Source organism: Trachurus japonicus, chromosome 14 (genome assembly GCF_045865225.1).
Source record: "Trachurus japonicus isolate A0001 chromosome 14, Traja_1.0".
Lineage (NCBI taxonomy): Eukaryota > Metazoa > Chordata > Actinopteri > Carangiformes > Carangidae > Trachurus > Trachurus japonicus.
Window position 1 is genome coordinate 13,858,261 of NC_140920.1, and position 19,991 is coordinate 13,878,251.

At 41.1% G+C, this 19,991-nt stretch overlaps 1 protein-coding gene across 2 annotated transcripts; it reads left to right on the forward strand.

Moving 5' to 3' along the window:
- The first annotated feature begins 222 nt into the window (after positions 1-222).
- On the forward strand, positions 223-15,910 carry nlgn3b (neuroligin 3b). 2 transcript variants are annotated; one of them, XM_085797716.1, is made up of 7 exons: positions 223-527; positions 3,981-4,646; positions 6,486-6,545; positions 7,471-7,620; positions 8,515-8,700; positions 10,657-11,446; positions 13,851-15,910. In XM_085797716.1, the coding sequence occupies exons 2-7, from the start codon at positions 4,166-4,168 to the stop codon at positions 14,647-14,649; spliced, it is 2,466 nt and encodes an 821-aa protein (XP_085653842.1). In that variant the 5' UTR covers positions 223-527; positions 3,981-4,165; the 3' UTR covers positions 14,650-15,910. The 2 variants fall into 2 exon arrangements, with proteins under 2 accessions (XP_085653842.1, XP_085653843.1); XM_085797717.1 differs by lacking the exon at positions 6,486-6,545.
- Positions 15,911-19,991: the final 4,081 nt, after the last annotated feature.

Genomic DNA, 19,991 nt, shown 5'->3' on the forward strand with positions numbered 1-19,991 from the left:
CACACTTCCTCTTATATATATGAGCAGCACTTATTATTATCTGGTCCAAAGAAGAGCTGAAGTAGACGTGTTTCATCCGTGCACAATGCAACGCGAGTAACAAGGAGTGTGCTGTCCGAGGTTAAGGTGGTTAGTTAATGGTTTCTAAATTGGGATTTTGTCGGTTGTTGGAGGGTGAATTTAATGCACTGGCGTATCCCGGCGGTTGCTTAGTAACGCGCTGGCAGTGGGCGCCGTAGAGAGATCTCTATGGTGGGCGCTCCATTAAAACCGTTGGCGCTCCTGACCTTGGCGTCGTGAATGCGCAAAGCACACAGACTGTGCAAAGCAGGAGATAAGAGTGAAAGATCCGTGTGTTTGATAGCTGCTGCTGCTGCTGTTGCTGCTGGAGAACCGGAGAGATATTTCAACACCGATCTCACCACCACCCCCCATTGTCTTGTAAAAAAGGGGGAAACTGTCGGGAATGGTATGGTATGGAGGAAATCTCGAGATGGAGCGCGTATCGTCAGCTTCTGTAAAAGCAGGTGAGTTAACCTAATGATTCTGTTTTTCTCTCCCCTCTTCCTTCCTTCCTTCCTTCCTTCCTTCCCGTGCAGGGAGACGCATCTTTGTTCAGGTTGATCACTGACATCTGTGAGAAAATGTTTTAATTCAAGATGAATGCTGAGCGATACAGCGTGTGTGAACATTTGTTGGCTCGCCAGTGTGTGTTTTTTTCTTCCTATTTTATCCAATATTACACCGTCCTAGACCTAGATTAAACAAGCTTCCCAGTCACAACGTGAGGCAGCGCACGCACACACACACACACACACACACACACACACACACACACATACACACACTACAGCAGTTTGTCGATGCTATCTGGGCTGTGGCTTGGTTTCCTCTGTGGGTCTGGGTCCTTGCATTAATTTCTAAAGCATTGATCATTATGTTAAGTGCTACCTGCATGTTTTTTTTTTTTTCTTCCTGTAAGGCAGTCTTATCTGCATCAGTCTCACCTCCTCTTTCATTACACTGGTAAATTAGAGGGGGATCCACTAAAACGGGTTTGATCCACACCAGTCGAATTACAAGGGCATCGGGAGCCCAGCATGTCTGACACACTAGGCTTCTTCTCAAATGCTTTTCATGTCAAGGGCCCCAGGCTACCAGAACCTGATCGATAATGTTGTCCCAGAGATTTTTTTTTTTTTTTACTAGTCGTGAATTGGTGTTGACTTGTTTGCCTGTCAATGATGTAGGTGTACAGGCAGTAATGATACGAGTGTGGAACACAATCATAGCAATCATTGTAATAGGTCTGTAATTGGGATCAAGTCTGGGAATTAAAATGTTTGGGTCCTGTAAACCCCCAGAAGGACACCCAGGTCTTTTGACCCAGACCCCCACTGTGATGCACAAACATCTGCCTGCTGCAACATTGCCCAATGGTATGATATGATAGGCTGTAAAACATTTTTATTTTTGAACATTTATACACTCAGTTGCTGAGTTATTGCAGGCATTTAATTGAAATATTTACCCCATGTTTTTTCCTCCCATCTCTCCTGTTGCTGGGTCTAGATTGCCTAAAAACTTGCAGTATATCAAACTTGGCTGAGTGATTGCTCACTTTTATTACATGGCCCATTTGGTGTAAGCTATAAAGCTTTTATCCACATCTGTCCCATCGCAGACCATAAGTTGGGAGAATATTCTGCAGCCCAGTTGAAGGCAGTATTCAGCTGCTTTGACTGTCTGCAGTAGCTACAATCACTAAAACAAAAATGAAATACTCTATTTAAAAAGCTACCTCAGCATTGTGCCAGTGAATAACACTAGAGGTTTGATTTGATGTCAATTAGCAAGAATATGCTGATGTATTGATGCTAATATCGTGAATGCATGTGTAATTTAAAAGGAAATACCGCTCATTTTAAGAATTCATATTATCTCTTTGATCTACAGCAGCCCCAGCGGTGTCTCAGTATTTTTTTATTTTTTTTACTGCCAGGGCTGCTTCCTAACCAAGTCAGACTGGTGATGCCACTGAACAGCCTGTTACTGCTAATTTGATAAGTGATAACCATTTCACAGCGAGGTTTTGGGAACATAGGATTATTGCCTCCAAATGAAAATTCAAAAGATTTATTATCAGTGTCAATTTCAAACCAGAAGATGTGCTCCATTGTATGAAAGAAAGAAAAAAAAAATCAGGTTCTCTGTCTTTTCCATTTTAATGTCCTGGGAGCCGTACATCATTGTCACGTAGCAGATGGGTATGGAACAAGTCTTGTCCTTTTTTTGGCTATGGGGAAGTGTTAATTAATACGGACAAAGCTGGCTTTAGGGGCAGAGATGTACAATATTTCTACAATGAACCTCTGTGATATTTCTGTTTTAGACTGAATGTACCTGATTTGGCTCGCTGCAAAGAAAAAAAAGAAGGAAAAATGAAAAACTATAATGATGTTCATAGCAGGTAATGTGCTGTGAAACTCAGAATGGGCCGTGCCTTTATTTGTGTTTACGTTTCCTGCTAGGGTAAACAAAATGTTGCAGGGAAAGAGAAAAGCCGATGCGCCACATCTGAGGTTAATTAGTTTCTCAGATTCCGAAAGGGAGAAATCATCCCCTCGTCTTAATGTAAAAGGTTCATCAGATTGAACGAGAGCCGTTTAGCTGCAGTCTGTCACAATGCTTGAGGTATAGCGCTCGTCAATAAATTTGATTGGCTTAACAAGCTTGTTTTTGCTTTTTTTTTTCACTCTGGAACCAGTGAGAACCCCGTCTACTTAATGCCATCCTGGACTATAGGATATGGAGAGTGGATATAGTTTGGATTACAAAGTAGTTAATTAGAGGAAGCACAGCTCAGTTTGCTCACTGTAGTTCTCCATGGGTGAGCTTACTTTTGATACCTTATTTGACATGCAGTATGCACATCTAATTATGGGTGAATGTGTATTCGCCTGTTTACCGAAGCGTGCACACTGATGAACCTAGTTCTCACTTGTCACTGCACGAGAGGCTCTGGTGGTGAGTACACTTGGGATCAAACAGATCATATGTTTGCAACAAGCAGTCCGATATCATCGGGGTGACTAACAGATCCAAGATCAAGGAATTCTTCCTCTTGGAAATAAGAAGTATGTAGAATCAACAGGATTTCTTTTGCTTCTGATTTGTAAACAGCCGTTTTTTTTTTGAACGCTGTGAAGAATGAAAACAGATTTCTTCTGATCATGAAAGCTGAAAGAAAAAACTCTCACCTTCCACTTCACTTTCAGTGAATATCTGTTCGTATTTGCAGAAAGAAGCGAAAGATGTAGACTGCAACAAATCTCTTAAAAAGAAGCAGTGAAGAATCTCTTTCCTCTGGTATTGAACTTAAATGGTCTATTGCTGTCTATAAGGCTGCCTCAAGTCTTTCAGTTAACCTGCAATTACTCTTCTTTATGAGGAGGGTTTGGTGCTAGTGTGGTCCCATTAGACATGTTTGTTCTGCGGCTGTTCAACTCAGCCTCTGACAGGGATGCGCACACATAAGACACAAAAATATTCAGAGGATTTGGGATATTTGGATGGTTTTGAAATGAGACGATTGAATGCTGAAACATCACAATGGAAATCAGAAAAATTCCCTCTTTTTAATCCCTAATGAATACATATTTGTCTCCGCTGCTCACTTTGTTGCTTTTGCAAAAGAAAAAAGAGGTGCTTAACACCTTTTATCTTGAGATGCTTTCACAGCGTCACTCCAACATCACAGCAGATGGGGTTTTCAGATTCCTCCCATCGCCTCCTCCACTGATGCACACAGAGATCAGCGTTCAGTGATTTCTAGATGTGAAGGGATGCATTTGCTCTTGTCCCGAAATGTTGTTAGCATCAAGTTGATATTAAGCTGATATAAAAATGTTTTTCTTGTTGTTGTTTTTTCGATCAAACTTGTTTATTGATGATCCTTGTTCCTGTCGTCTTGTCCTCAGATCTGTGTGCCCTGCAATGAAAAGTGGAGGCGGTACATACCTGGCTGAGGTGCATTCGGATTTGATAACCATCGGAGTCAAAGGCGCAGTGAGTGATGTCTGTTTGACAGGGTCCGTGCAGCAGGACTGAACAGACACAACAGTGTGCATTTGTGTTGTGCAAAGGGCACTGTCTTGCCCAGACCATGTGGCTGGCTACATTTAGAGACCATCTGTTGCCTGCACACCTGCTACATCAGCAAGGGACTGTAACCATCACCCACTGTGCTCTTCTTTGGTGGATATTATGTTCCTGCTGGTCGTTCACCAAGGCAACCAGCCAGAAATTCTACCCGACAGTCACCACCCAATTTGGGAAACTGCGAGGCCTCAGGGTGCCCGTGCCCATCGAGGTGCTCAGGCCCGTTGATCAGTATCTAGGGGTCCCCTACGCCGCGCCGCCGGTGGGCGAGAAGCGTTTCATGCCCCCAGACCAGCCCTCCTCTTGGTCAGGTATCAAGAATGCTACCCACTTCATGCCTGTGTGCCCTCAGAACATCCACAACACCGTGCCAGAGATCATGATGCCCATATGGTTCACCTATAACCTGGACACAGTAGCCACATACATTCAGGATCAGAGCGAGGACTGTTTATATCTAAACATCTACGCTCCGACAGAGGATGGTGAGTTGGTGTGGTAAAAAAAAAAAGACAGCAATGACTTTCCATGTCCATCACCGATCACCGTTCTCGTGGCCCTATGATGTCGTCCTGTGATCATCATATAGCATGTGTGTGTGTGACCACCGCTCATGTCATTGCTGCCGCCAAGGGCTGATTTACCATCCAAAGCAATGTAACCCACGTGTTGCAATCATGTTACATTTTAAACAACAATCACAGTTAGCAGTAATGTATTCATATTTTGTCAATCAATGCAAATGAAGCCTCTGAAGGTGTACAAATACACATAGGGAGGTGTTAAGTAAACACGAATGTACTAGAGTAAGTGCTCGCTGTCTCACTAATAGACATCCAGTGAGATATTGCTGAGGTAAGGTGTTGTTTAAGTATTGGTCCGACTAAACTAAGCAATAATTTTCAGCTGTTAAAACGATGAGCCCAGCAGTATTTGGCTGTCAGCACACGACATCAGAAGTAAACATGAAGAATTACTCAGGAGATCAAGTGAAGCTAGCTTTCCATGTTTGTTAAAAATTACAATTTCTGTATTTATTTTTTCATTACCAAATCACTGCTTTGTTCAGACAGTGTGTCTGCTGGGGGCCAATTAGTGAAGTATAAGAGTCAAGTGTCTATTGCTGGGTGAATCCTTTCCTATTTTTATATCTAATAGATCTGTGAGAAGAACCAGCGAGGGAATATTCTGTGTTGCCCGTGGTGAACGTGTAGATTAACTCAACAATGTCATGCCACAACAGCACGTTCTCTAGTCTGGTGATGACAAACAGCTTTCTCTAGTTCAGGTTACCTCAGCACGCCGATTGAACATGGTCCCTGAGAATATACTGTCGCCCTCTCAGGCATTCAGTGTAACACAAAACACTGCATTCACAGTTTAACCGTGTTCAGCTTCAGTGTGTGCCACGCGCCACACTTTGACTGGTTTTTCTATGGTAGCGTAGCAACAACAGATAAACAGCCTGTTGGAGAGGAAGCTGTCCAAAATGGTGCAGCCCACGTTTCATAAAGCCCGTGGTCTGAGTGCTGCCTAAAAGCCGCGTCACCCGGCACACAAACAGGTTAATGAAATTTCACATTTGCATTCATATTTGGAAGGACATAAACAAACCCGTTGGTTCTACGCATTTTTGTCACTGTTTCAGTGTGAAACGTGTCCCGTCCGTTTTCACTTATCTCTTGTCAAATTAAAGAGATGACGTTCAGACGTTTCTGAAATCCCAACTATTTAATATTTATTTTTGGGGCCTGATGCCTCACTCTGGTCTGAGTTTATTGATTATTCATTAATAGATACATACATCTCCTATCTTCAGTAATTAACCTGCCGTTATTTACCTGAAGAATCAATGAGACATCTCTGTGCAGATATATATTTGTCCAGGGAAATAAGATTAACCAAGAAAGATGTATTGCTCCAGTCAAAGCTAAAGCAGTTGCATCAATATAATGATACAAATAATTAACCATTCAAAGGTGACTGTGTGTGCATATTCAAATACACAATGAGCCATCTTCTACAAATATAACAAGATTTTTTTTTAACTTGATCAAAAGAGGATACAGCACTACTCTAACTCTTCATAATAATGTTTAATTGTGTCATACATCACTAAAGATTTTACATAATGTCATCTACATCTCGTCCAAAAGCAACTACAGGGAACAGTGTAACATACTGCATGTAAATCTTCTTTTTTCTATTACTTTATGGATCCTGTCTCTCCTGATCGAACCGTGCATTTAATAAGAAGCACACTCAACAATGCTATTTTGAATTCTGTAATTCTTTTTTTTTTTTTTTTCGTATCTGAATCCCAGGGAGCCAACACAGGAAAAAGGGGGCGGCTTTCTCACATGCTGAGACTCATATATCTGAAGGTATTTTTAAGAGCACAAAGTCTTGCTGCATGGATTCTTTTAGTTTGCCTTTGGATGAAGATTTTTTACAATTAAACAATTACTGTTCTTTTATTTTTTATTTTTTACATTCTTGAGGAACCACGTGGGAGCTCTTTTGCTTTGAGTACAAAAAAAATGTTCTTATCTGATTTCTGATTACATAAGTTAGCTGTTACTGCACCTCATGTCCTGAATTGAGCTATGTTGCAATTCTTTCAGTAAGTACTACATCTTTGCTGCCTCGCACATTGATTCAGAGCTTGCATTATCTACTCATCTGTCTTTTAGTCCCTTTTAAAGCCAGTCATTAAGTCTGTGTAACAGATTGGTCTGAAAACATAGATTTTCCATTTCTATTGGAAAAAATGAGGCAGTTCTGTTTTGGGTCATAGTGGTAGATAACAAGAACTGGGTTAGTTACTTTTCAGTTCAGATCTACAAATATAAAGCTTGTTTTTTTATGCTTGTGCATGCATATTATATGTTGAACAGTAAAAGGTATTGCAGAATTTTCTCCTCTGAGATCAAGCCTCAAGTCAGATCAATAAGTGTTTTTCCCTTTTTCTCTCTAATGCAAAGAATCTCAGATACGGTAGGGAGCACAAGTACACTTGCTTGAGCCTTAAAAATGCACTCTAAAACTGTTGTTAATTATATTCAGCCATTTTATTCATACGCTGTTGTCAGAGTGTATTTACCATACATTTTCTGAATGTCATTACAGCTTCCCAACCACAGGCCTACCACTGCTTCTAAGCATCCTTTCTGAGCAGTCTTTACCCATACCTCATACTGAACAGTTGGGATCTAAAGTTTTAGAAACAGTGCTCCATGAATTTTCCATTTCATTACTGTCGCCTCTGCAGTTGTTTGCTCAGCTTGTGTGTGTGTGTTGATATTGCAGATATAAGGGACTCAGAAGCCCGACCTGTGATGGTCTACATCCATGGAGGCTCCTATATGGAGGGCACGGGGAACATGATGGATGGCAGCGTGCTGGCCAGTTATGGGAACGTTGTCGTCGTCACGCTCAACTACAGAATTGGAATATTAGGTGATTGCAACGTCGCTGTGCGGTAACTCTTTCAATAATAGGGTGTTTATCCCTGCTGGATCTGAGAGATTAAACTGCAATAATGGTAATTAATTCCCACTTAGGCTGCTTTTATGAACCTATAAAAATGAAGCAGACATATGACTGAAAATTGTGAAACAGTACGGGAAAATATAGATAAACACGACCCTGGTAGCATGGCATAGCTTGATTTGCATACAAATGTTGTCCTCAGAGGGAAAGCGAGGTAAATACCTATCATGCCTTGTCCTTGTTGCATACAAGCTGTTCTATACACATTCTAAAAATGCGATCTATCTTCCGTTAGATGGATTTATCTGATCTGTACAAGATTATCAGCCTCATCCATTCTCGAAAGAAAAAGATGATTTGAATACAGTAAGGAGTGGGTGCAGCATTCACAAGTATTCACAAAGTCAAAGGTTGTTCATTTCTCAGTGTTTATCATTCCAAACGCCATGTTGTTTAGATGAGACTAGACAAGGCAATAAGTAATAGCATCAAATGTAAGAGCACTAGTGACCTCTGTGTGGTTTTATGTAATTAATTTAAAGAAATAAGCCCAGGTGAAAGATTTATTTCTTTATCCATGCTGAATGTTATGAAGTCAGTTTTGCGGGGAGAGCATTCAGATTTGATGAGCAGAGCCCTGTTCACGTCCTGAGGGAAACTGCGGCTTGGAGACTATCACAGGGAGTTGAGTAAAGTAGTCAAGACACTGTGGGAGAGAGCAAAGGCATATTCGCACCTGGGGGGGAAACGGTGTCAGTTTATTCAGATGCCCTGCTGGGCTACAGCTTTAGATCAAAGCTGTGACATACACTGAAGATCTCTATTTCAGTACTGGCTCTGTTGTCTCCATGTATATTTCAGGCTTCCTCAGTACCGGTGACCAGGCAGCAAAAGGAAACTATGGCCTCCTGGATCAGATTCAAGCTCTCCGCTGGATCAGTAAGAACATCGGTTACTTCGGCGGAGACCCGGGCCGCATCACAGTATTTGGATCTGGGATCGGTGCATCCTGTGTCAGCCTGCTAACGCTGTCCCACCACTCAGAGGGTAAAAACTTATCGCTGACATCTGTAATTAATGCAATTAGTTACTGATACACAGGAAAATACAGCGACATAAAAGCAACGTTAAAATCCACAGACTTTGACATGCTTTTTTTTTTTGCCTCAGTCTAATTAATATCTTATCTTGAATGTGTCAGTGTTACTTTTCAAACAATCTTTTTTAATCATCCAGGAATGTCACTCTCATCCTGGAATGTTGTTTCAAGTGCAGCTCTAAATGGTCTTTCCAAGAGATGAAGTGTTATGATATGGGAATGGGGTAAAGGGGATATTCGTTAAGTAAGTGATTGCTTTTGTTCCCCTCTGCTCAGTCTAATCAGCCTAAAAGCTTTGCCTCTTAAAATGAGAAGCTCTTTAAAGAAGCCCACTGGCATTATAAAGTTTTCAGCATGTCATCATGTTCACCTGTTCTGTCTGTTTTTTTTTTGACTGATTACTATGTCAATGTTTTTTTTACCTGCCTACCTGCATGGTGTGGCAAAAACATCAAGATAACCCCCACTGTAGTTAAATATCTAGTAAATTCACTGTAGATAACAAAGACTAGTGCAGTGTGCAAATGAAGCAGAATCAAATACTTTTTATTTTATGTAAAAAAAAAAATGTTTGCGAAGTGCTTTATATGAAAATTGGATATTCTCTTTATCATCTATTTTCAGATTATTTTTTAATTACAACATAATTTAACTATTCATTATAAAATATCAGCAGGCAACTAGTATCCTATAACCACTGAAAAATCCAATTGGTAACATGAAAACATGGCACTTATCCAAATGCTCCTTGTAAGAATCAAACGTGTGTGTTTCAGTAGAGGTGGCCCACTGAGAATTGAACCTCTTATCTTTGTGCTATTATTGCTCTGGTCCCCCATTGATGCTGGACCGAATCACAGGAAGGGCAGAAATTGTGTGTTTTTTTTATTTTTTTTATCAATGCCAGGGAGGCTGCGGCAACTGTCCTTTGTGAGGTTCGTATTTGATGCCCTCGCTGGGCTGTAGCGAATGCACAAAGATCTCTGGCTGTCTTTGAAGTAGACTAGCTAGCTGCTGCCCTAAAAAAAATTTGAAATAAATGACAGCAAAGGAGGGAGAAAGTGACACTGTCCTTGCGCTCTTTTTCCAGCGACTGCAATGCCTTAACCTCGGCACAGTATTTTCTGGGTTGATACATATCACTTGTCATTTTTAGTTTTAGATACAAAATCCCTGGAGACAGAGGTGACACACTGCATATAAACAATTCATCAGAGCAGCGTGTTGACTGTATCAACATTGAGGGATCAGAGTTACTGCATATTCAGCTCCCTGCACAGACCCTCCACTGCACAGTTGGCATCAGCAGTCTATGTGTAAGCTATATGCAGCTTGTTAGACACACAGTATTAACGATTCCACAATTACAGTACGTCTGTCAGTAACTGGTGCAGAGTAGGCTAACCTGCCCCTGCACGGAAACAATACTGCAAATTGATCATTAATTTGACACGTATTCATTCACCCTCATCTGCATATAGCCCTGACACCACATGAAACAAATAAGAGGATCAACAGAGAAAAACAAGTTTTTTCCATCATTATAATAACAATAGATAGGACCAACATCCTATTACCAGTTCATTTCTTCTACCAGCTGCTTCACTGAGCAGCTTCTCATCAGCAAGGCTCAACTATCTGGCCTGTTCACTCTCTGCACTGCTTTATCTTCTTGGCTGCTGTGCCAAGTACATCACATGCAGGCTTGTCTGCTTTTGTCTTCCTTTTGAGCGGCAACAAACCATTGATTTTGTTGTTAATTGCAATTAGTGCAAAGTAAATCATGTATTTGCGTATAGGGAAGTTCGGAGTGCGAATAATGACTTGGTGGGGATGAAGCACTAACCACGGTTTCTCTGGGCCTTTGTTCTTTGTCTTTTTTGTTCTGAATTTTGTGTCTCAAGGTTTGTTCCACAGAGCCATCATCCAGAGCGGCTCAGCCCTGTCCAGCTGGGCCGTCAACTACCAGCCAGTGAAGTACACTCGAATGCTGGCCGAGAGGGTTGGCTGCAACGTGCTGGACACGGTGGACATGGTCTCCTGCCTGCAGAAGAAAAGCGCTAAGGAGCTGGTGGAACAAGACATCCAGGCCGCGCGCTACCGCGTGGCGTTCGGCCCCGTCATCGACGGAGACGTCATCCCAGACGACCCAGAGATCCTGATGGAGCAGGGCGAGTTCCTCAACTACGACATAATGCTGGGGGTGAATCAGGGAGAGGGACTTCGCTTTGTGGAGAACGTGATGGACCTGGAGGACGGCGTGTCCGGCAGCGACTTTGACTTTGCCGTGTCAGACTTTGTGGACAGTTTGTACGGCTACCCGGAGGGGAAGGACACACTGAGGGAGACGATTAAATTCATGTACACAGACTGGGCTGACAAGGACAACCCGGAGACCAGGAGGAAGACCCTGGTGGCGCTGTTCACCGACCACCAATGGGTGGAGCCCTCGGTGGTGACGGCCGACCTGCACGCCCGCTACGGCTCGCCCACGTACTTCTACGCTTTCTACCACCACTGCCAGAGCCTGATGAAGCCCGTGTGGTCAGACTCGGCCCACGGAGACGAGGTGCCTTACGTGTTCGGCATCCCCATGGTGGGCCCAACTGATCTGTTCCCCTGTAACTTCTCCAAGAACGACATCATGCTCAGCGCTGTGGTTATGACTTACTGGACCAACTTTGCCAAGAGTGGGTGAGTAACAGCAAAACGCAAAGCACATGTTAAGATGATTAGTGTCTTATTCGCACATACATGTACTTACCATGCTTATCTCATGCAGCATCTCATTTAGCATTCTGCTCTTGTCTCGGAGATGGTCATAGTGTGGGGGTTTAACATAACCGGCCTTAGTTGCACAGAACTGATTTGTGTTGAGATGTTAAACTTCTGTCTACATTTACCCTTCTTTTATCACCCTGATTAAAGGACTGTAGGATTCAGCCTTAAGTAGTTCCTCCTAATTAAGTGCAGCCTGAACTCCCACTGCCACGTCTTCTTGCCCTTTTTCCTTTTTTTATCTTTGTTAGTTCACAGGAAGTTGCTCATGAAAAGTGGTGCCCCAGCTTTTGTCAGTTATTCCTTATCCAACATCAAACGTCTATAAATTGTCATGTCTAACACAGTGTTATATGTGTTTCCACTCGCTCTATCCGATTTGACAATCCCATAGCTTCATTTTGACAAAAATGAATGAATGAAATGAATGGTGCTAAAAAAAGAACAGGTTGTGCTCCACTGTTTAGTTACATTTACTGAGAAAACTGCAGACTACACAAAATTCTGTACAAGCAATATAATGAAAGCTGTGTCTTTTTAAATGCCAAGTTGTCTCTTTTTTTTAAAAGAGCCAGTGTTGTGTTTAGGCTTCTGTGAAATGTGTCGTTATATGCATTTTTTATACACAAATTTTCCACCAGAGCTGAGACTGAAAAGTGGCTGTCTCTCAAATTTTCATCCCTTTTGGCAGAGTCCCTAAAGGTGATGGATCTTAAAATTTACAGCTTAATTCACATAAATGTTTAAGCGGTTCCTCCCTGTTTAACAAAAAGGTTACGTTAAAGAGAAGCTATGAAGACACAGTTAAGATGTACCCCATAAACCTTACCTGACTTTATTGTGAATACGTTTGGTACAAATAAAGAACACAGGAATGTAAATCATGTATACTGTATACATTTCACTGTGGAGATTTTTTTTTCTTCTGGCTGCATCTATTTTAAGCAAAATCTTCTATGTACCCAACGATAGGTTTCTTTTATGTACATCATGTGATGTATGCATCTCGGATGATAATCAGAAGCAGTGACATTTTAAAGAAATGAAAGGAGGCTTTTCCAGCTTAATCGCATTTTCCAGTTTTTAGCAAATGAGAGTTTATTATTCAGGACAAGCTGTAGTCTGAAGTTGACCTGAAATCACTCTAACTCTGACTCAGACCTGAAAAAAAACATCATTTTGAAAAGTAACAGCAACAGATTAAAACTCCACAGCTCTCCATCTGAAACCTTGTGCTATGTATAGGCTACATATGTCACCAATACATAAAAGTAATTACACTGTATTGGACAACCCCATTGTGACCCTACTGGAGCTGCAATAACTCTTTGTTCGTGATGACCCTGGCGGTAGGAGACCCAGCGCAGGTCACTGTAGGCTGCTGTGTAGTGTCAGAGTGTAGAAATGAGGGAATGCTGAGCCCTTGAGGACAGATGATGATATTACATTGTGTTGACCTCCACATTTGCCCTTATATCCTTCTGTTTCCATATTGTATTTGGAATGGCAAAACTGTATTTACACTGTAGCTGGACAAAGAGCTGTTTTCTCATAGAAACATATGGAAAACATAAGGAAAATCTGAATGTCCAGCTAACTAATGTTCAGCGCGGTGAAATCTGTTTCACTGTGTGGGGAACAGTGAAAAAATGCAGGAATGTTTATCTTCCACATCCATAAATCGATAAGGTCATGTCATCGCAACATGGTTTTTCATGAAGTTAGTATATGTATTTAGTTATTAGGGGTGGGAATCTTTTACTATCTCACGATTCCCACTTCTGATTTTTGGGGCTACGATTTGATTCAAAATCGATTTTTTTGATTCAAAACGATTTGATTCATAATGATTTCTGCTTCAGTCTATCGGTGTCCAAAGGATCCTCATGATCTACTCCAGTCTGCTTTGCAAGACAGAATGACTAAAGTGTCTTTTTCACATTTATTGAGTTTTAAACATTTATCCATGCTTAGATGGAATTGTTGAAACTGTTGCATAAAAGCACATCACATATTGCTTAAGTAACAAAATTAAAAGTACCTCTTTATTTTAAAAAAAATGGTGCAGTTAAACATGCTGCCTTTTAAATTCTAAGGAAATGGAGGCCGACAGCCAGCAGATTTGTTTCATTTTTTTATTTTTTAAAGTTGATTTTGGGACATTTTATATCGATTCGGAAGCGTATTAAATGAGAATTGCGATTCTTATGTGAATCGATTTTTTGGCACACCTCTATTAGTTATCAACAACCAGTAAATCAAAGTTTTGTTCCACTGCAGTTATCTTTTATGACCCCAGTTTTATATGATGTCTCCATAGGGACCCTAACAAGCCAGTGCCGCAGGACACCAAGTTCATCCACACCAAGGCCAACCGCTTCGAGGAGGTGGCCTGGTCCAAGTACGACCCCTACGACCAGCTGTACCTGCACATCGGCCTGAAGCCTCGTATCCGCGACCACTACCGCGCTACCAAGGTGGCCTTCTGGAAACACCTGGTGCCGCATCTCTACAACCTCCACGACATGTTCCATTACTCCTCCACCACCACCAAGGTCACCCCGCTGGATCCCACCCAGTCCAACGGCAAACGGTCCGGCGGCACCGGGCGTCCTCCCGTGTCCACCGCCCACAGCGACGGCGACGGGGGCAGAGAAATGGGTCCTCTGATCATGCCGAACCCCAGAGATTACTCCACGGAGCTCAGCGTCACCATCGCCGTGGGGGCGTCGTTGCTCTTCCTCAACGTCCTGGCCTTCGCCGCTCTGTACTACCGCAAGGACAAGCGCAGCCGGCAGGACACGTCCCAGCAGCCCAGCCCCCAGCGCGACAGCAAAGGCAACAACGTGAGCCACGCCACCACCGTGGACGAGACGCTGTCGTCCCAGCAGAGGAACCAGTGCGAGGCCCTTCACAATCCCCTTCACGTCTCGCCCAGCTTGGACTACTCGCTCACCCAGCGCCGCTCTCCCGACGACATCCCTCTGATGACCCCCAACAACATCACCATGATCCCCAACTCACTGATGGGCCTGTCCAACATGAGTCCGTACAGCACCTTCCCGGCCGGTTACAGCTCCGCAGGCCTGCCCAGCACCCACTCCACCACACGGGTATAGCCTGAGAGGAGACGGAGATTAGAAATGTGACATACGTAAAACATGGAAATGTAAAGCTGTATTTAGGATGTGTAGGTAAAATAGGATTGAATATGTATGTTCTGTCTTTTCCAAAGGTGTACAACCGCCAACATCCTGCCTTTTGCTCTCTCATAATAGGAAGTCTAACTGCAGAGTCATTTTATAATACTCATTTTAGAAGGCTGTTAAAAAGAAAAAAGAAAAAAAAAAGTGCATTTCATTTTCCACTTTGGCTTTTTTGGAACTTTACCTAGCAAGAACTTAATATAATGTTTATACAGTTGGATTTGTATGGGAAGCTTTTTCTTACTCTGTGATATCTATTTTGATCTCGTGGAAAAAAGTGACATTACAACTCGTGGTGGACAGAGATGAGATCTGGGAAAAGCCGAAAGCAGTATTATTATTACTATTATCAAGCTATTTTATACATATTTCTCATGGTACATTGCTTATTATGAAAATGTATTTTTACTGTAATTACTTTAAAATGCCTTGTAACTCGCTCACATAAGAAATTACTGTGGAATCATAACAACAGTGGATTTGAAATCTTACATGAATACTGGTCACACATGTGGTGAAAATGTCCAAAATATTTCTACCTGGTAGTGCAAAATATAGCACCCATGTGTATGTGTGTGTGCGGGTGGGTGTGTGCGTGTGTGGGTGGGTGTGTGGGTGAGAAGTACGCTACAAAAATGTAAATTAGGCAATGTTTAAAATTAACAATTCAGTTTTGCATATGTAGTGTTGTGTAATCTATTGTAGTCTATTTGAGTATCCTTGCTATTTTTTCTTTCTTTCATGTGTCCATAATTTTTGCTTATTACATTGTAGGACTATAACTAATGCTTCACTTTCAAAAGAGAAACGCTTAAGATGTGTTTTCCTACTCTAACCAACTCACGGTTCTTACGGCTTGGCTTGTTTGTACAGAATAAACTTAGACCAACATTTTATTTGTCGTTTGTTTATGAATACTGTAAGGTCTTCAGAAAGATAACTGTAATTACATTGTAACTGTATGTATACCAACTCAGTTATTCACATTTAAAAAGGAGTTTCATGAAACATACAGATTGTGGTTTGGACCCCGTGCATACCAAGTTATATCCAGGGGTCATCCTTTACTGAATGGACACGATGGACATCAAGCTTTAAGATTTGATTCCTTTGAAACTATCATAATGTTGTTTAATCTAAATGAGACAACTATTAAAAGATTTTTCGAACTAAAGATGAGTCTTGTCAAAAGGTCAGATATGTCCCTTCCTTCATATGGATAATACAGGAATAATAAGTGTCTGTAATGTGTTGTCATAAGTCTACTGTTTCAAGAGAGAATCATTATTATGTGAGATGTTTCAGCTACATGGAAAAATTTGAGAAAGTTTTGCAGAGATTTTGTGGCTTTAGAAGAAGTGGCACCTCTTTTGAATTGGTTGGGACTGACGACCTGGTCTGAAAATGACAAAAATTGAAAAAGGTGAGCACACCAGAATAACCTGCTCCTCATCTCCGCTCGAGGTTACATTAGCCATTACTACCATAACACATTGGATTGTTGAGCCAAACTGACTGTGGTCATGTTTTTTTTTTTAAAAGATAATTTCTCTGGCTCTGCTGTGTCAGTTTTGCTAAGTCAAGCATGAGACCAGCAGTGACTGTGATAATTGATTGGTGGAGTGCTGGAATGGGTTTATTTTGGAAAGGAAATGGAGCTGGGTCAGGTTTAGGTTAGCATTGCCATTAAAGGAGCCAATTCTAAGTTCTGCTATATATCCAATGTTAGCATTAATGGCTGTTTATTTGAATAAATTAAAGAGATGGTTTGATAGAAATGAGTTGAACTGAACTTAAATAAAACCAAATTTGTAATATTTGCAAAGCGGGAAAAAAGGCACACAAGTGCAAATCAAAATAGATAATATCATTATTGATAGATTATGAAACAAAATATATGGGTATCAGACCACAAAATCAGCTGGAAGCTTCAAATAAGCCATATTCAATCAAAGAGATCAAGAACTATTGCTTTTATGGGGAAATCAAGACTGATATTGGATTATAAATCACTGTACTCTACCGCTCATTGGTTTTACCATACCTTAGTTACTGTGTGGCGATATGGGGCAACACTTAGAAAAGCAATTTACAGTCGTTATTCATTTTACAAAAAAGAGCCATTAGGATTATGCATAATGTGGGGAACAGGGAACACAAAAGACACATTGTTTTTGAAGTCGCAAACATTGGAATTCAGGGATTTAGATAAATAACTCAAATCATGTTTAAAGCTAGAAATAATTTACTTCTGGGCAACATTCAAAAAAGGTTGTGTGGTGGTGGTGGTGGTGGGGGGGGGGGGGTATGCTTTTAGAGAAAAGTAAAACTTCTAAAAAGCATTGTGTTCGAACAACAATGAAGAGTTTGTGTATTTGAGTTGGTGGGGTGGATTTATGGAGGAGTCCCTATCAACACATTCAGCTGGATATAGCTCAGTGGATAATGGCACTGACTCTGGATTGGGAGGCTGTGGGTTTGAGAATATTTGCAGAGGAAGAGCTTTCTTTCTTATAATGAATAGTTGGTTGCAGAACATTAGATTAAATAACATTATAAGCTTTATTATCATCATATTAACACTCAGTGCACATCAACATGAAGAAATTTAAGGTGCTATTCCAGGTCAGTACAATAAAAAAAAACACACAACTATAAAAATGAACTGAGTAAGTAAAGTACGTTTTAAAACCTACATGTAAATCAGCCCCAACACTTATACAAGAGCACCAACCCAGGGATGAGATGTGTGCGTGGTCTGTAATTGCATATGACATCATTGCTTTTTGCAGTTGTGTGTGTCCTCAGTCTGTAATTGGAAGTGAAAAACATCTAAATTGGATTTTATTAGCAGGTTTAAAAACAAAATTAAAAACCTAATATTTTGTTGGAAATGGAGTGTTTTATTACATTTCCCCATTTTGTAGCCACAGTGTGGCAATCACACACAAATCTGCATGTGACACTGGTGAACAACATCCATCAGAAATGACTGCATGGTGTGGTGAGAATGACTTGAACCCTGCTGAATTTCTCTGTCATTTATAGTTTGACTCATTGTTTTATGTTTACCCACCTCCAGCAACACCACAGTCCACTCATCTCTCTCCATCTTCCCTTATAATAATGCTCCTCTGCTGCACAGATCCTCCTGCAGGTTGGTTATCTATTAGTTATCTGTGGCAGGTTGCTGATTTCCAGGTTTCAAACGCGCAGCCAACAGAGTCTGAGATTATCATGAAAGACAATCAACACACACAAGCAAGTAAACACCCGGTTGGAGAAGAGCTCAATACTTACTTAATCATGCGGTAAAACAAATAATTCAAGCATTCACCACAGGAGGTCATTGCCACTGGATTCAACTCTGACAGGGTCTGACGTGTTTTTGTCCTCCAAGTGCTTGTTTGTTTGTTTGTTTGATGGCTGTTTGTTCTTTTACCACAAGATAACATAACGCACATTATCATAACAGAGATAGGAGATGGTGCAAATATTTTTACAGGGCTCCCTTCCCCCCTTGTATCAACACACACATATTACCACGTTTATTGCGTAAATATTAGCGAGTGTATCGACCACACAGCAAACAATTAACAAAACGACTCATGCACACATCACTGTGCTGTATCACATACACACCCTGCAGACAAAGTCACATGCAGTGCATTAACACGCTGCTGACGATGATGATACAGGTACTTCTTTGTATCGATTATGGAAAATACACTTTGATATATGCATCTTGACAGCAACTGCAACTTAGCTGAAAGCCGGTAGAATAATGTGTGATCACTTCATGCATTATCTAATGACTCTGAGGCAGCCTTATTGAGCAATACCCAATAATTCATCATCCGAGCTGCTCACATCCCTGACCACCATCTGCATCTCTTTTTTAGAAATGTCGTTTATTTATAAATTGTCTTTCCATGTCACTCAAGCAAGCGAGACTCTTAAACTCATCCTCCTGCCTCGTCCTGATCTTTGATCGTCAACTGTATTCCTTCTTCACATCTCACAAGCAAAGCTGACAGCCATTATACACATTCGCACAGTACAGAGGTTAATTAATGCGTCTCGTCTCTTTCTCTCTCCCTCTCCCTCGCTCTCATAGTTTTCTCAGAGATTTCAAAGGCATCATTCCTCTGCACTCTTCACTTTCAGCCTAACAAAGCCAGCGTCATTAATCCTTTCTACATACTAATTACTTGATCTGTTGTTACTCAGGGTAGCTCAGGCGAAACTGGAAACTCAAACCAAACAATTTATAAATCCACACATTTTTCTAACCCACAATCTAAAATGGAATTCATTTATGCTCAACAATAGATCGCCCCTCAAATGTCATCATGTTTGACAGGACCTGAATAAGCCCAGTTGGTAAAGTGGCAGTGTTTCTGTTGCTCTTAAAATGAACTCTGGGTTTGTGATGGAGCCTTACAGAATGTAGTCCATTACAAGTAATGTTAGCACATGACATTATTATTAATGTGTCTGTGTATGTTGTTTGTCATGGGTGTAAAATTGTAAGCTAAAATAGGATGAGGGCTTCTCCAAAAAAAAAAAAAAAAAGTGGTGTTTTCTCCGGCTCCACACTGGCTCCTTTGTGCTGAACCCAGCTTTGACATCAACTGGGTCAAACTTGAGGGAGGGAGGGAAGGAGGGCAGCAGCTGGACCCGACCGTCAATGTCACCCTTGTTAGTCAACTTCATCAATGTCAGTCATTGGCGCTGCGATTTATTTCACTCTTTTGTCTGTGCATACCTCTTATCTGTGTGCGCATCTCAGGATGCTGCTGCAGGGACCCTCGGAGATGTTTATTGTGTCATGCTGACATGTAACGTGTGTTTGCAGCTGAACAACACCTGCGTGTTGATGATAAACTATTGAATCTTAATATAACACTTGTGCTCCCTTCAAATGAACATGCACAACAATCTAAGCACTCTGGGGTGAAAAATATAAATAACTGAGTAGCTATGTGAGTTAATAAGCACTAGAAAAAGTGAAAAAGTGAAAGAAAACATACTTTCATCGTGAAGAATGAAGCGAAAATTGTTTCAAATACGCCAAAGTGTATAAATTATTCAAATTAGGGCCTACTATGTGGTTTATATGTTATCTGTATTTAATTCACTCTCACTAAATTGTACAAATACTTGAATGTAATCAAAAGTATTAGCCAGAAGAGCTCAACTACATTAAATAGCACCAAATACCAATAAAAAAGTTCATGTTTGAATTTATGACC

Coding starts and splice junctions, on each gene's coding strand:
- nlgn3b (XM_085797716.1), top strand. CDS start 4,166: ATGTGGCTGGCTACATTTAGAGACCATCTGTTGCCTGCACACCTGCTA. Junction 6,546..7,470: donor TGAGACTCATATATCTGAAG/GTATTTTTAAGA, acceptor TTGATATTGCAG/ATATAAGGGACTCAGAAGCC. Junction 7,621..8,514: donor CTACAGAATTGGAATATTAG/GTGATTGCAACG, acceptor TGTATATTTCAG/GCTTCCTCAGTACCGGTGAC.